At 35.1% G+C, this 19,174-nt stretch overlaps 1 protein-coding gene and 1 long non-coding RNA gene across 2 annotated transcripts in view; both read left to right on the forward strand.

Annotated features, from left to right (window-relative positions):
* Positions 1 to 1,854, forward strand: part of aqr (aquarius intron-binding spliceosomal factor) — a 57,622-nt gene extending 55,768 nt beyond the window's left edge. Inside the window, exons 35-36 of the mRNA XM_028565700.1 lie at positions 705 to 815; positions 1,378 to 1,854. Of these exons, the coding sequence (XP_028421501.1) occupies positions 705 to 815; positions 1,378 to 1,635 (369 nt within the window). The 3' untranslated portion in view covers positions 1,636 to 1,854. The remainder of the gene's footprint in view (positions 1 to 704; positions 816 to 1,377) is intronic.
* A 1,134-nt stretch (positions 1,855 to 2,988) lies between these two features.
* Positions 2,989 to 5,249, forward strand: LOC114547178 (uncharacterized). The gene is made up of 2 exons (XR_003691117.1): positions 2,989 to 3,212; positions 4,623 to 5,249. It is a non-coding gene; the product is annotated as an uncharacterized LOC114547178 (long non-coding RNA).
* The last annotated feature ends 13,925 nt before the right edge of the window (positions 5,250 to 19,174 follow it).

Here is a 19,174-nt window from a genome sequence, read left to right on the forward strand (position 1 = left end):
TAGAGTGTTCATCCCCGTGGGCGACAGCTCTTTTGGGCACACACATGTGGCCCCTGCTTAGCCCGTCTATCTGGAGTCAGTAAACCCCTGCTGCTTAGACGCAGATGCAGTAAGATTTTTGTCTGGCGATACTCGACCAGGACTTTCACAGGCTACTTAACAGTGCTGTTTCAGAAGAAGTTATAAAAATAAGCGATAACACTGCTGCGTAATGCTCCATATGGATATATACATATTTACAGCGCTGTTGGATAGTATTTGACAGATGGTAAAGCTAAATGTCTAATCACACTCAAATCACTGGGAAACCCAGGGCCCTAAGGGCCTCTGTGACCATCACCCCTGTATTTAGGAGGTAACAGCCCAGCAGATTAAATATTCTGCTCGCCTCACTCCTCAGTTTAGGCTGTAAGACTCTGTCTGCATGCTAATATTGTCAAATTACGAACTCTGCATTCTCGACTCCTTTTGATAGTAAGTGAGCGGTGATCGCTGGAAGCAGCGAGTGAGAAATTTGCTTTCAAATACCAAGCAGGTAGCAGGCAGTTATAATTTCCGTGCACATTTATGTCCAATCAATAGTTTACCATGTGGTTCCTGCTAACAAGGCAGGTATACTTCTTCATTACCATTCTTTTTACAACACATCCTGGATTCATAACTATCTTTCTCTTACTGATATTATTTTTCTTTCCTTTCCTCAGAGAGATGCTTCTGGACAGCCAGACCAAATCATCAAGAACATGCCAGAGATGACCAACCTGGTGTATAATATGTACATGCACATGATCCAGACCTCCCAGAAGTACAAACAGGTAAAACCCCTTGATGAATACACTGAGTGTCAAGTGATATACTACTTTATCATTCAAAACAACCAGCAGTGCAGTACTGTTGCTGTCTCATAGGTGTATCATAGAAGACAGTCTGATATTACTAAGACTATTTAAAACTAGTACTTTTACTATGTTAAACTTGTACTTTTACTATGTTGAGTGTACACACATTATACTAACACATGTTTGTATTTAACTGTCTTTAAGTCTTATGACATTAAGCACTGAGGCAGTGCTAAAAGCTGCCACTGTCTCTCCCTAGTCACTATTGCAGAACAGTAAATAGGTCAGATGTAGAAGAGTTGCTGTAGTTGTGCATGTGGAGAATTAACAGGCCAAAAGCCAAGCATATTAAGAGTGGTGCACAGCTAAGTGATTTGTTTTTTCTCACTACACTGTCACATTGACATTGTCTTGTGCTAACTTAAAAAGGTTTGCTTAGATGGTGTTTGTATACTACATTGACTTGAAAATGGTAATTAAATAGGTAATATTCTAATAACTAAAGGTGGGAATATTCTCATTTCCTTTGGCTTTTTAGCAGCAACAGCAGAAACTGGCAATGCCTCCACAACAAACCAAGACCGATGCTGTGGTCGAGGAAGCGCCAGTTAGCTGTGGGGAACCGCAGGAAGAAACCCCCATGGAGCAGGAAACCCCAGGAGGAGAGGCAACCTCGGAGGACACCAGTGAGAAGGAAGAAAATCAAGATACAGTGGGCCATGCTAAGATGCCAGAGCATCCAGGCAGAGACAGCGACAGTGACGGGGAGGACAGCGGAGAGGAGCAAAAGCAGTAGAGCATCCACATACGGGACTATTGTTAAATTAAGGGCCCTTAGCTATTTAGGGGACCAAATGAACTGTCCCTTAAAAAAAGATTCAGGCGAATCAGTGATTGTGAATTCGTTTTCTACTGAAAGGAGATCCTGGTGATGTTTCATTCATTTTTCTAGAACATTCAATTTTGTAACCATCAGTACTTTTTTTATAAAAAATAAATAAAAATGCAAATCCTTTGTCTCTGACATGTTTCATTATATGTGCAACCACCAGAGCCTATAATGCTCTAAAAGAGGTTCTAATCTATATCATTCTCACACGCACACTGACCAACAAATACAGTGTATAATCAACATGTATAAGCTTTGGTAAAATCTCTCTGTCATGATACTTCCATCCATTCATCTGCTTTCCTCATTTAGTTTAAGCACAACTCAAATCTGATTGGCTCAGCCTATACCAGCTACACAAGCTGCGACTAAGCTGCATTTGTAGGTCAGTCACTTCACCCAAGGGCCAGTGTGCATGCTGGGGGATTTCGCCCTCTGGATGTACAGTCACTTAACCAGCAAGCCTTAAATCCTCTGCCATTCATAACTTTGTGCGGAGTACTACTATCACAGTGCTCTGCAGAATAGCATATATCAGCTGGGTCATTTTTCAGGGATGAGGTTTGATGAGCAAATTTAAGAAAATAATTTCAGGCTTATTATTTGTGTTGAATCAAAACAACCATTCAAAAGTTCAAACCCAAGTCTTGGAAATGTAAGCATAAATTCACTTAAAATGAAGAGGTTTGCACGGTTCACAGCCCTGCAGGCAAAAACACAGACTGGAAATTCATTCATTATCATGCACCAGAGGTTGGTTGATGTTACATCATACCTCAGGCAGGCTGAGAGAACAGGTCAGCTGCACAGCTGCTCTAGCCGTGGCCAGTCTAAAGACCTGATGGAGTAGCATGTGTTGATAGATGTGGAGAGACATATTTTCTGCATTTAGTCAAGTGTGGAGCCATGTAACGTCTATTTTTCTATCTTCTGAGAGCAGGGCACTCCGGGTCAAAATTCTCATGAGTACAGTATTCTAGAGTAGAAGGATATGCCTCTCTGTCGGCTGAGGAAAGGATTACAATGAGAGGTTAGAAAAGGAAGCCCATAAAACAAGACCAATATAATATATCACATGATGCTGAAATATTTTATGATTTATACTGAATGAATGTGCATTGACCCAGTAGACTTGTATGCAGCCATAACACAAATGTGCATAGTGTTCTATCATATATATCACTATTTACACCTCTACAAACCCATGCCAGCAAGCATACTTCTTGAGTCACATGCATTGTGTAATATCCTCCCTCTGCTAAGCCTTTCAATTACTATCTTTCTGTTTTCTCCCAGCTGGCCTCTTGAGAATTCCGTTGCCCGTGGTGCCTTGTAGTAAATTAGAGCTAACTGGTGGGAAGTGGCTACTGCTCTCGCACAACATATCTGCAAGTCTCGAGCAGATTCTGGGAGACGGGAAGGAATAGCTACAAACAAGAAGGAGATCAGGAGCACACTTTCTCCAGAACTTTTCTTTGCTGAAGGTGAACATGTCTTTTATACTCACACGACAGGTATTCCTTAGGTTAATAGTTACTTTGCAAAGCTCTCACTTCTAACCTTTGCTATGGGCTGATGTGTCACAGAGACTAACAGCATGCAGTAAAAATGTTAATGTACATTTGGTCATGAGCACAGACGGTATGTTATTGTTCATACAGACTTGTAATTTGCCACAAAAGTATTTTATGCTGCAACACTTTAAAAAAACAGTTTCGAATTGAAGGAGGCATTTTTATAAAACATAATTTTGGTTATTCAGTCATTTTAAAGGACTTGCAGTAAATGTAACAGTAGCTAGGCCTACACAAGCAAGAGATATGAGGTGCAAGAGGAAGTATTTAAGGCAAGTACAGCAGAGAAAGATGAAGTCTTTTATTTGAGGTTTAAGGCTATGACAGTTTGCGCATTGCTATTCTGCCCTTTTTTTCATTTCATTGTGAAGGCGTTTTCCGAAAGCACGGGATTCACCGTAGGACACACTCGTGTTGAATGAGTCGTTTATTGCCCAACCCTACGTGACACTAGTGTCACAACAGGAAATTACACATTACATCGTCAAGACAGTAGTGCCCGAAGGGGGGAAGCATCTGACCATTGTGTCTTAAAGCTAAAACAGGAGGGAATCAGCATGGCAGTGCACAACACGTTCACACTTCCAAAACCACTGGTTCTACAATCTCAACTTCAAGGCTGGGCCTCAGGGCAGATTTTTCTGGTGGATTTTAAAACTTAAAAAAAATCATCTCGTTTAATATTGCATTTCTTGGGAAGAATTAAATGCCACTGTAGCGAACGTCTTCTTATATGTATGCCACTATATGCACAAATCATCTGGTTCACACATTGCACAGCATTCCAATTTTACATCACAGATAATACAACAGACATTTTTATAGCTCAAAATAGCAGCAAATCATACTCCTGGCCACTGTTTCTTATCAGCGTTGACAGATAAAGTAATGCTCATTACCAAAGTTATGCATGATCTCCCCTGATCTGCTATTAGTGGCTGACTAATGTGCCAGCGTCGGTCTTCAACACCCTGTAAGTGGGCGGCCTGTTGACCTCACCAGGCAGACAGGCCTGGTGGTTATTGCTTGAGGTTGCCAGTTTATCATGCTTTGTCAAGGCCACTGCCTAATCCCAACAAGTAGGCTACATCCATATCATCAGCAGGGCACGTTTCAATCTGATAATCTCCTATCACCGTTGAAGAGGCATGGCCACTCACAGTAACAGACTTTGATGCTGTTGTAGTGATCCTGAAGTGCACTTCTGTCAGCTTTCTTCCCAAATTCCAATGATCAGTTATAGTTGTATGTCTTTGGCTTTGCAAAGCATGCGGATGTCCACTTTTATGAGCCACTCTTATCTTCCTCCCTTTCTCCCAGACTAGGATGGCCGGTTGCGGGTCATGTTTCTGGGGCATCATCTGGCTGTTGGTTCTGCTCTTCATTGGCTGGCCCCTCAGCATCACTTTAGGGGGTCTCTACGGCCTCGTCACCCCCCTCACGACCTGCCTTGGCCTTGACCGACTCTCCGATCTACTCCTGGAGGGGGCCAACCTGGGCCGAACCTGTGCCAATAACATGAGGCACGGCAAGCCATTGTGTTGAGATTCACCCTAAGTGATCAGGAACAGAGATCGGAGCAAGATTGTTGCTTTTTTTCCAAAGAAATGTCTTTGCTTTGAGGAGATCTGTTAATGTTTATGTGGATATATCGTGGGATGATTGTCAATCAATACAGTGAGAAACTTTTTAGCAAGTTATGTAACCAAAGGTCCGGAAGGTTCGGAAAATGGATTCCACTTGTTCTATTAACATGTAATTAATCACGGATTTCAAATTTGTATGGGTTTGTCAGGAAGAAAATAGGCTTTGTGTTCATGGTCTGTGTTTGCTGTTTAATTCATGATGACGCTGCATGGAGAAGATAAGAATGAAAATGGCAATTTAACAATGAAAATGCTTAGACTTGTAAATGAATAAATGCGATTAAAACTGCTTTGAACTTGCCCTCTGTGTTTGTTGACTGACTTATTGTATACAATATTTGGTAGAGAATCCATGTTGTGAAATATTAAGGTGAAGGTAAATAGAGAGACAGAGAAAGCTGGAGATCACAGACGGATTTCTAGTTTCCTTCAATCATTTTGTTTACCTGCTTTTTTCCTGTTTAGGGTCATTGGAGGTTGGAGCTTATCCGAGGACTTTGATGAATTTGAATTTGATGGAAGTGTCAGGGAGATAATTTTGAGACAGTTTGCTAGGTCAAGCCCAACACAGACAGGTACACAATCACTCACATGGATACATCAAGTTATGGCAGTATTGATTTAGATTTTTGAGGTGAACAAAACATTGGGATATTATGAACATATGAAGTTGTCGAAATGGCGAACACGTTATCAAAACTTGCCTGATTATATATCCAACGGACAATGAGCAACATTATCATTCATTTAGCTTCATGTTTTTTGACCACTTGAAAAATATAAGTCCTATATTTGGCTTTAGTCTCCACCAACTCATTAAATAGTGCAGCTTCACAGTCTGCAATCCAAATGTTTTGGTTGAGGTTGAAAATTAATTTCATTTAAATTGATTCAATGCAGTCAGATATTATGGCATACTATACTATGACGTTTTATGACATACTATATAATATGATAGTTTTATGGTAAACTATACTATGACTTTTCAGACATACTTATTAATGACATATATATAAATATGTAAAAACTAAAGTAAGTAAACTGATGTTATGTGACAATTTTATGACTATACTATACTATAACATTTTATGATATTTGTATGGTATACTATATTATAGCTTTTTATGAAATTGTTATGGCATACTATGACTTTTTTTTAAACTTTTTCAAGACATACAATACTATGACTTTTTATGACATTTTCATGGCCTGGTATACTATGACTTTTTTATGGCACACATGACGACATGTTTTGTGACAATTTTATGGCATACTATAGTCTATGTCCATGACGTTCCACTTCCGGGATTGTTCAGGTGCCGCCGGACCTTCTGCTTGGCATTTGAAACTCCGGTGGATTTCTAGGACTATGGTTAACTGCTCCTCAGATCTCTGCAGGGTAAATCCAGACAGCTAGCTAGACTATCTGTCAAATCTGAGTTTTCTGTGCACGACTAAAACAACTTTTAAACATACACGTTCCACCAAAACAAGTTCCTTCCCAAGGCTATTTTGCAGAGGCGCTACTACACCATGACTTTTATGACATATTAATGACATACTATACTATACTATGACTTTTTATGAGACGCACATGACTTTTTTATGACATACTATACTATGACTTTTGAAGACATTTTCATGACATACTATAGGCCTACTATAATACTATATACTGTTTTGGGCTTATGTTGAGTGTTGTCCAATGTATTGTTTATTTTTTGTTATGTTGTGAGTATGAATGTTATGTACATAAATGTATGTTTTTGTTGTTCTTTTGATTTATTGTGAATTATGAATGTATGTATTCCTGCTTATGTAATATTTGTATGAAATAATAGACCCCAGGAAGAGTAGCTTCTGTTTAAGACAGACAGAAGCTAATGGGGATCTAAATAAACAAACAAACAAACTATGAGACACACATGACTTTTTATTACATACTATGCAATGACTTTTTAAGACATGCTATAGGCTACTATTACTTTGTATGAGATAATATTATAAACTATGATATTTTGTATGGTAAACTATACTATGACTTTTTCAGACAGATTATACTAGGATTTTTTTATGACATACTATACTATGATGTTTTGTGACAAGTTTATGGCATACTATACAATTATGTTTTAGGACATTCTATACTATGACATTTATAAAAAATGTATGGCATACTATACAATGACTTAATAAGACATACTATACTATTACTTTTTATGACATACTATAAACTATGATATTTTGTATGATAAACTATACTATGACTTTTTCAGACAGACATACTATACTATCACTTTTATCACTTTTTTAGAGTTACTATACTACGACTTTTTTCTACTTGGAAAGAGACAAAAAAAAATGTCTAAAACATAGTGATCCATGTTAGGGCAGATAGCTTAATAAGCGTATAATTGGAAGCCAGAAGGTTGTGGGTTCAAATCATATATGTTTCAGTGAGTTTTAAGGGCCAATATACTACGTGAAGGAGACAAATATCCTAAAAACATAACATCTATGTCAGGTCAGATAGCTTAGTGTTCAAATCTTATATGTTTCAGTGAGTTTTGAGGGCCAATAAGGTAAAGACACAAATATGCCACAAACATATACTTTTCAATATATAACTTTTTTCAACCTACTAAACTATGACTTTTCATCACTTTTTTCGACATACTATACTATGACGTTTTTTGACATACAATACTATCACTTTTATCACTTTTTTAGACATACTATACAATGACCTTTTAAGACATAAACTATGATATTTTGTATGGTAAACTATACTATCACTTTTATCACTTTTTTCGAGTTACTATACTATGACTTGTTTTCTACTTGGAAAGAGACAAATATGACTAAAACATAGGTACCCATATTAGGGCAGATAGAGTAGGGTGATAAGAGTATGATTGGGAGACAGAAGGTCTTACAGGTTTCATTAAGTTTTAAGGTCCAATATGCTAAGTGAAGGCGGATACTTCGACTGTTTTCAACATGCTATACTATGACGTTTTTGACATACTATACTAGAACTTTTTCGACATGCTGTACTATGATGTTTTTCAAACTTTTTTTCAACATGCTATACTATGACTTTTTTCAACATACCATACTATGACTTTTTCTGACATACTATACTATGACTTTTTTATCACTTTTTTCAACATACTATACTATGACTTTTTTTTGACATACTATACTATGACTTTTTTATCACTTTTTTCAACATACTATGCTATGACATTTTCTGACATACTATACTATCACTTTTATCACTTTTTTCAACATACTAAGTTTTAAGGTCAAATATACTAAGTGAAGGAGACAAATATATATACTATAACTGTTTTCAACATACTAAACTATGACTTTTCATCACTTTTTTCGACATACTATACTATGACTTTTTTATCACTTTTTTCGACATACTGTACTATGACTTTTTTCGACATACTATACTATGACTTTTTTATCACTTTTTTTGACATACTGTACTATGACTTTTTTCGACATACCATACTATGACTTTTTTACAACTTTTTTTCGACATGCTATACTTTGACTTTTTCTGACATACCATACTATCACTTCTATCACTTTTTTTGACATACTATACTATGACTTTTTTCGACATGCTATACTATGATTTTTTTCGACATGCTATACTATGACTTTTTTTGACATACTATACTATGACTTTTTTATCACTTTTTTCAACATACTATGCTATGACATTTTCTGACATACTATACTATCACTTTTATCACTTTTTTCAACATACTAAGTTTTAAGGTCAAATATACTAAGTGAAGGAGACAAATATATATACTATAACTTTTTTTCAACATACTAAACTATGACTTTTTTCATCACTTTTTTCGACATACTATACTATGACATACCATTTTTTATCACTTTTTTTCGACATACTGTACTATGACTATGATTTTTTTCGACATACTATACTATGACTTTTTATCACTTTTTTGACATACTGTACTATGATTTTTTTTCGACATACCATACTATGACTTTTTTTTACAACTATTTTTTTTTTTTTCAACATGCTATACTTTGACTTTTTCTGACATACCATACTATCACTTCTATCACTTTTTTTGACATACTATACTATGACTTTTTTCGACATGCTATACTATGATTTTTTTCGACATGCTATACTATGACTTTTTTCGACATGCTATACTATGACTTTTTTATCACTTTTTTCGACATACTGTACTACGACTTTTTTCGACATACTATACTATGACTTTTTTATCACTTTTTTTGACATACTGTACTATGACTTTTTTCGACATGCTATACTTTGACTTTTTCTGACATACCATACTATCACTTCTATCACTTTTTTTGACATACTATACTATGACTTTTTTCGACATGCTATACTATGACTTTTCTCGACATGCTATACTATGACTATTTCTGACATACCATACTATCACTTCTATCACTTTTTTTGACATACTATACTATGATTTTTTTCGACATGCTATACTATGATTTTTTTCGACATACTACATTATGACTTTTTTATCACTTTTTTCGACATACTATACTATGACTTTTTTTCAACATACTACATTATGACTTCTTTATCACTTTTTTCAAAATACTATACTATGATCTTTTTTCAACATGCTATACTATGACTTTTTTCGACATATACTATACTATGACTTTTATCGACATACTCTTTATGACTTTTTTCGACATACTATACTATGACTTTTTTCGACATGCTATACTATATGCATCCATCTTCGTCGGCTTATCCGGTAAATCTACAAACAGGATTGGTGGGGTAGCAGCTCCAGCAGGGGACCCCCCAAACTTCCCTTCCCGAGCAACATTTACCAGCTCCGACTGGGGATCCGAGGCATTCCCAGGCCAGGTTGGAGATATAATCCATCCACCTAGTCCTGGGTCTTCCCAGATCCCTCCTCCCAGCTGGGACGTGCCTGGAACACCTCCCTGAGTAAAGGCGCCCAGGGGGCATCCTTACCAGATGCCCGAACCACCTCAGCTGGCTCTTTTTTCGATAAGGAGCAGCAGCTCTAACTCCGAGCTCCTCACAGATGACTGAGCTTCTCACCCTATCTCTAAGGGAGACGCCAGCCACCCTCCTGAGGAAACCCATTTCGGCTGCTTGTACCCTGGATCTGTTCTTTCGGTCATGACCCAGCCTTCATGACCATAGGTGACTTTTAGGAACATAAAACTGACCGGGAGATTGAGAGCTTTGCCTTCTGGCTCAGCTCTCTTTTTTTCAAACGGTGCGATAAATTGAATGTCAAGTACCGCACCTTTTTCTGACCGATTCTCTGACCAATCTCCCACTCCATTGTCCCCTCACTATGCTATGAACAAGACCCCAAGGTATTTGAACTCCTTCACTTTTTGGGGTAAGGACTCATTCCCTACCTGGAGAACCACATCCCAGCCGCTTCATATCTGTTTGGTTAGGGCGAACCGATCCAGTGAGTGCTGAAGGGAAGACAGGCCGATGATGCCATCAGGACCACATCATCTGCAAAGAGCAGCAATGAAATCCCCAGCCCACTATACTATGAGTTTTTATCACTTTTTCTCGACATACTGTAACTAGCAACCCCTCCCCACCCCGACTACGCCTCAATATCCTGTCCATAAATACTACAAACAGGATTGGTGACAAATACGCAGCCCTGGCGGAGGCCAACCCTCACCTGAAACGAGTCCGACTTACTGCCGAGAACCCGGACACAGCTCTATGCTTTGGTCATATACAGAGATTGGATGGCCCTGAGAAGAGACCCCTCACCCCATACTCCCACAGCACCTCCCACAGTATCTCCCGGGGGACCTGGTCATACGCCTTCTCCAGATCCACAAAACACATGTAGACTGGTTGGGCATACTCCCAGGCTCCCTCCAAGATCCTTGCGAGAGTAAAGATGCTATACTATAACTTTTTTATAACTTTTTTCGACATACTATACTATAACTTTTTTATAACTTTTTTCGACATACTATACTATAACTTTTTTATAACTTTTTTCGACATACTATACTATAACTTTTTTATAACTTTTTTCAACATACTATACTATAACTTTTTCGACATGCTATACTATGACTTTTGTCGACATATACTGACTTTTTTATAACTTTTTTCGACATGCTATACTATGACTTTTGTCGACATATACTGACTTTTTTATAACTTTTTTCGACATGCTGTACTATGACTTTTTGACATGCTATACTATGACACGTTTTTCAAACTTTTTTTCGACATGCTATACTATGACTTTTTTCAACATACCATACTATGACTTTTTCTGACATACCATACTATGACTTTTTTGTCACTTTTTTCGACATACTATGCTATGACATTTTTTGACATACTATACTATCACTTTTTCACTTTTTTTGAATTACTATACTACTACTTTTTTCTACTTAGAAAGAGACAAATATGACTAAAACATATCTATTTGTGTTAGGGCAGATAGCTTAGGATGATAAGAGTATGATTGGAAGACAGGAGGTTGTGTTCAAATCTTATATGTTTCACTAAGTTTTAAGGTCAAATATACTAAGTGAAGGAGACAAATATATATACTATAACTGTTTTCAACATACTAAACTATGACTTTTCATCACTTTTTTCGACATACTATACTATGAGTTTTTTATCACTTTTTTCGACATACTGTACTATGACTTTTTTCGACACACTATACTATGACTTTTTTATCACTTTTTTCGACATACTGTACTATGACTTTTTTTATAACTTTTTTCAACATAATATACTATGACTTTTTCTGACATACCATACTATCACTTTTATCACTTTTTTCGACATACTATACTATAACTTTTTCAACATGCTATACTATGACTTTTGTCGACATATACTATAACTTTTTTCAACATGCTATACTATGACTTTTTTCAACATACCATACTATGACTTTTTCTGACATACTATACTATCACTTTTATCACTTTTTTCGACATACTATACTATGACTTTTTTACTTTGAAAAATTCAAGTAATTCACTTTGAATTACTATACTACTACTTTTTTTACTTAGAAAGAGACAAATATGACTAAAACATATCTGTTTGCATTAGGGCAGATAGCTTAGGATGATAAGAGTATGATGGGAAGACAGGAGGTTGTGTTCAAATCTTATATGTTTCACTAAGTTTTAAGGTCAAATATACTAAGTGAAGGAGACAAATATATATACTATAACTGTTTTCAACATACTAAACTATGACTTTTCATCACTTTTTTCGACATACTATACTATGAGTTTTTTATCACTTTTTTCGACATACTGTACTATGACTTTTTTCGACACACTATACTATGACTTTTTTATCACTTTTTTCGACATACTGTACTATGACTTTTTTCGACACACTATACTATGAGTTTTTTATCACTTTTTTCGACATACTGTACTATGACTTTTTTCGACACACTATACTATGACTTTTTTATCACTTTTTTTGACATACTGTACTATGACTTTTGTCGACACACTATACTATGACTGTTTTATCACTTTTCTCGACATACTATACTATGACTTTTTTAATAACCTTTTTTCGACATACTATACTATGACTTTTTTATCACTTTTTTTGACATACTGTACTATAACTTTTTTCGACACACTATACTATGACTTTTTTATCACTTTTTTCGACATACTGTACTATGACTTTTTTCGACACACTATACTATGACTTTTTTATCACTTTTTTCAACATACTATACTATGACTTTTTTAATAACTTTTTTTCGACATACTATACTATGACTTTTTTTCGACCAGCTATACTATGACTTTTTTTGACATACTATACTATAACTTTTTCGACATGCTATACTGTGACTTTTGTTGACATATACTATGACTTTTTTATAACTTTTTTCGACATACTATACTATGACTTTTTCAACATACCATACTATGACCTTTTCTGACATACTATACTATCACTTTTATCACTTTTTTCGACATACTATACTATGACTTTTTTACTTTGAAAAATTCAAGTAATTCACTTTGAATTACTATACTACTACTTTTTTTTACTTAGAAAGAGACAAATATGACTAAAACATATCTGTTTGCGTTAGGGCAGATAGCTTAGGATGATAAGAGTATGATGGGAAGACAGGAGGTTGTGTTCAAATCTTATATGTTTCACTAAGTTTTGAGGTCAAATATACTAAGTGAAGGAGACAAATATATATACTATAACTGTTTTCAACATACTAAACTATGACTTTTCATTACTTTTTTCGACATACTATACTATGAGTTTTTTACCACTTTTTTCGACATACTGTACTATGACTTTTTTCGACACACTATACTATGACTTTTTTATCACTTTTTTGACATACTGTACTATGACTTTTTTTGACACACTATACTATGACTTTTTAATCACTTTTTTCGACATACTATACTATGACTTTTTTTCGACATGCTATACTATGACTTTTTTTTTGACATGCTATACTATAACTTTTTTATAACTTTTTTCGACATACTATACTATAACTTTTATCACTTTTTTGACATACTATACTATAACTTTTATCACTTTTTTGACATACTATACTATAACTTTTTCGACATGCTATACTATGACTTTTGTCGACATATACTATGACTTTTTTATAACTTCTTTTGAATGAGAGTATGATTGGAAGACAGAAGGTTGTGTGTTCAAATCTTATATGTTTCAGTGAGTTTTGAGGACCAATATACTAAGTGAAAGAGACAAATATGCCAAAAACATATACTTTTCTTTCAGGTCAGATATACTTTGACTTTTTTCGACATGCTATACTATGACTTTTTTCGACATACTATGCTATGACTTTTTTATCACTTTGTTTGACACATTATACTATGATTTTTTTTTTTTAGGTTATTTTTGGGGCATTTTCAGCCTTTATTTTAATAGAACAGCACAATACATGAAAGGGGAGAGAGAGGGGGGAACGACATGCAGCAAAGGGCCGCAGGTCGGAGCCGAACCAGGGCCTGCCACGTCAAGGACAAACCCCTATACATGGGCGCCCGCCCCATCAACCGAGCCATCCCTGCGCCCTACTATGACTTTTTTATCACGTTTTTCGAGATACTATACTATAACTTTTTAATCACTTTTTTTCATGTAAAATACTATGTATTTTTTATCACACTTAGATATACTATTCTTTTACTTTTTATCCCTTTATTGACATACTATACAGTGGCTTTTATGACACACTACACTATGAGTTATATTTCTGTGTCATACTATACTATGACTTTTTATGACATTTTCATGACATACTATGACTTTTTTCGACATGATGTACTATGACTTTTTTTCAACACACTATACTATGACTTTTTTCGACATACTATACTATGACTTTTTTTCGACATGCTATACTATGACTTTTTTCGACATGCTATACTATAACTTTTTTATAACTTTTTTTGACATACTATAATATAAATTTTTCGACATGCTATACTGTGACTTTTGTCGACATATACTATGACTTATTTATAATTTTTTTCAACATACTATACTATGACTTTTTCTGACATACTATACTATGACTTTTATCACTTTTTTGACATACTATACTATAACTTTTTCGACATGCTATACTATGACTTTTGTCGACATATACTATGACTTTTTTATAACTTCTTTTGAATGAGAGTATGATTGGAAGACAGAAGGTTGTGTGTTCAAATCTTATATGTTTCAGTGAGTTTTGAGGACCAATATACTAAGTGAAAGAGACAAATATGCCAAAAACATATACTTTTCTTTCAGGTCAGATATACTTTGACTTTTTTCAACATGCTATACTATGACTTTTTTCGACATACTATGCCGATGACACACTACACTATGACTTATATTTCTGTGTCATACTATACTATGACTTTTTATGACATTTTCATGACATACTATGACTTTTTTCGACATGCTATACAATGACTTTTTTCGACATACTGTACTATGACTTTTTTTGATATACTATACTATGACTTTTTTCGACATGCTATACAATGACTTTTTTCGACATACTGTACTATGACTTTTTTCGATATACTATACTATGACTTTTTCGACATGCTATATACTATGACTTTTTATGACATTTTCATGACATACTATACTATGACTTTTTATGACATACTATACTATGACTATGTAATCACTTTTTTTGACATACTATAGCATGACTTTTTTCACTTTTTTAGACCTACTATTCTTTTACTTTTTTATCCCTTTATTGACATACTATACGGTGGCTTTTATGACACACTACACTATGACTTATATTTCTGTGTCATACTATACTATGACTTTTTATGACATTTTCATGACATACTATACTATGACTTTTTAAGCCATACTATACCATGACTTTCATGACATACAATACTATGACTTTTTATGACACACATGACTTTTTATAACACACATGACTTTTTATTGACATACTATACTATTACTTTTTAAGACATTTTCATGACATACTATACAATGACTTTTATGACATTTCCATGACATACTACACTATAACACACACATGACTTTTTATGACATACTATACCATGACTTTTTTAGACATTTTCGTGACATACTATACTATGACTTTTTATGACACTTTTCATCTCTTCACTCTTCTAATTAAAAACCCCCACAAATACAAAAACTCTTTAAATTAAAAAATAAAGATTGATGTCGCCTTTTACAGCTCATGTAAATATTCCTATTTAATTTAAATAATAAATTAACAATATAGTCTTCATTACATGTATCAATACAGAGAGTATCAGTCTTTATTAAATTATGAATTCCTTTTTAAAAGATAATTTCTTTAGTTTGACTACTTAATCCATGTTTAATGTGTTTTTGGCCAGAACTCAAGAATTCCTATATTAATTATTACAATATTTTACACAAATGTCTAATAGGATAAAATGATGACATTTTATATCCAAAAGGTTAAAGGTCATCTTCACTGTAGTTTGGATCAAAGGAAGTACATTTTGGGTGGGATGTCCCCCCCGCTTCTGCTCTCTGTGTGTTGCTGTTCTCAAACTCTGTTCGCTTCTGGAAACAACAACAAATTTCGAGCTAGAACGCTGAAATTTTTTTGAAAAAAATTGGAACATGCAACAAGGCAGGCCTGCTTGGTTCTTTCAGGGAATGATTATAAAGATTTACAAAGAATATGTTTACGGCATTTATTATCTAACTGGAACGCTTTGGGACCGATTGGTGGGGATTGCTATGGACGAAGTACACACAGCAATACACAGGTAAAAGCAAATTAAATAGCTCATGTTTCTGTATTGTGTGAACAACTTCAACTAATATTTTATGTAACGTTGTCTTTAGCGAGGAGCACCAAAACAAGTTATTTCCCAATATTTATTTTGCAGAGCAAACGCCCCTGCGTCCAGAGCTTAGCGTTGCCCAAGAAGATTGTGATTGGTTTAAAGAAATGCAAACAACCCATAAAGTTTTTTTCTCCTATCCCAGAATGTATGTGTGGTGTAGCCAGACCTTATTCCACAGCGCTGTAGAGTAAGGTAAGTAAAATGTGAGGGTCTGGCAATGCGATAACTTCACTGTGACATCATAATGCTTTTGTGATTCAACGCAATAACTCAGGAACAGAATTAGAGATTGTGATCATATCTCACATTTGGTTGTATACTAAATTGGTGAGACTAATCTCAAAACTGTGGTGATTGTATAGATATTTTGTGCTGCCAGGTTGATGTGCATTAAACATCCAAAATACACTTAATACCTTTTATTAAATTGCTTTAAAGTCTTCACTATATACAAGTCTGGACAGACGTAAACAGCAAATTGATAGGTTGGCGGAGACATCCAACCGCAAGGTTGTAATTCTAGTTTCTCTAGTCTTTGATAGATCAACTGCCATGAAACTTTAACTTTGACCCAAAGTCAAGTTATGCTATTAAACCATGCAGTGTCTCAGTGGGACATCAGGCTTTGTTTAATTCAATTTCTTTAAGGCTAGTTATTAGTTTCAACTCATGTGACTCAACCGAGTGTGATCTGACTTATCATGACAAATAGGGGAGGGGATGCTTATGCTTGACCAAACATTTTAGAGCATTATCATGGTAAATTACCATTTTCATCTGGCACATACTAATTTAGTGACCTTAAGTCACCCTTTGCTTGATTGCTGCTGTTGGGGTCAGTTTGGCTTGCTTCAGTAGAGTTTTTGTTGAGCTTTGAGGTCAGAAGTAATGCTCACAGGAGTTGATAATTTCAGGAAAAAATAAATGAACTGTTTTATTTTCTTCTGGATGAAGTGGTAATATGGATCCAGAGGTAAAAGAGAACACTCCACTTTAGCACCATTGATTAGAGGTGACTGCCACGAATAAACACTGAAATAATGTATTGTTAAGAAGACGGATGTCCATTCATGGAATGTAACTGGGAACATTTACTCAAGTGCTTTATTTAATTACAGTTCTGAGGTAAGTGTACGTTGCAGTATTTCCATTTAAAAAAAAAATGATATTGTACTTTTAGTTCTGACAGCTTTAGAGACTAGTTCTTTTGCAGTTTTCTTTTCATACAAAACATATGCATGTTTTAAAACAAGATTTACTGTTCAGATTCAGATTCAGATTCACTTTATTAGCCATTTGCAGTGTAACCCACATTGGAAAAAATGTGCAAGTAGCTCAAAGCGCAAAGTCAACACATAAAAACAGAGGACACAACTTAAAAACAAACAAGCAAAGCCACGTTCAGTGAAAAAACATCTCCCTCTTATCAAATCATTTTAATCTGGAATTGAAATTGTATTTCCTTATTAAAAGTGAAAAGATCAAAACCACTTCTTTCCCATTTTCTTATTTTAGTGTTGCTTGGCTTATTGTGTCTTGTTTCGAGGAAGACACTTAATTCCAAAACAACTGATGGAAATATTTAGACTGCACTTTTAAAATAAGGTTTTTGATTTAGTCATATAAATGTGTTTATACATTTGGAGAGTTTTGCTGATTCAACTGGCCGTTAGGTATTTAAAATCACCTTGACCAACCACAATAAAAATGCTACTCACAAGTTAATGCACCGGTGATAATTATCCTATATGACACTATGAAATGGGTAATTTTACTCAATGAGTACTTTTACTTTTCATACTTTAATTACATTTAGCTATTCATACTTAGGTATTGTTATATTGTTATAGTATTACTTACCAAGTAAGCAAATTATCTGCAAAGTTCTTCCACCACTGGACATGTTTATTTATAGGTAAAGTCCTGCAAATAGGAAAGTAGCCGGTGGCCTTTCAGATTACTTTTGAATCTTTCAAAATATCGAAGGTTAACTTTACACTAATTCACAGCAAACTTCACAGTAAGTTCACTGCAGAAGTCTACTGTGGCTGAAAAGTCCAACTAAGGAGCCTTTTTTACTTTTATCTTGTGATACACTTTTAAAGCTAGTGAGATGAACAGCAAAACATGAAACAGAATCACAGTCCAAAAGAAAATTCCAGAGCAGCACAATGATGTACAACTAAATATTTTGGGGGCAAAATGTGAAATACTTTAAGCACACTTTATTGGTCTCTTTCAAGGTTGGAGCAGATTTAGCTTCATAACAGCATCCATCAAGGAGATAGGGGGGATGCAATATTTTATTGCTGTAAAAGCTCAATTAAACAGTTTAAATATATGTAAAATATCAGAGCGCAAAAGCCTATTTAGCTGAACTTCTTCTAGGCGAGGTGTTTAACTCACAAGCTTTCCTATCAGTTTTGACTGGCACTGCACATTCGCTGCTACCACCAAAATAGCTCAGGATTCAATACTTAGGGACCCCTATAAAGAATTACCAAACTACTGTTGCTGAGCAGCCTACCTAAGCATCCGGGTAGATGTCTTTTTTTAGCTCATTTAAATTTGATTCATGAATATTTCATTTCAATCCAAAGCGCTTTTTAACCTCATTTTCTACCCCTCACTCTTGACTGACGCACAGTGACAAAACCTTTAACCGGGGGTTATTATATGAGAAAAACTTATTTAAAAAAAGGAGGTGACCAATGCCCAAATTTGTATTGCAATATTTATGTGAGTGTCATA

This window comes from Perca flavescens, chromosome 20 (assembly GCF_004354835.1).
Source record: "Perca flavescens isolate YP-PL-M2 chromosome 20, PFLA_1.0, whole genome shotgun sequence".
Lineage (NCBI taxonomy): Eukaryota > Metazoa > Chordata > Actinopteri > Perciformes > Percidae > Perca > Perca flavescens.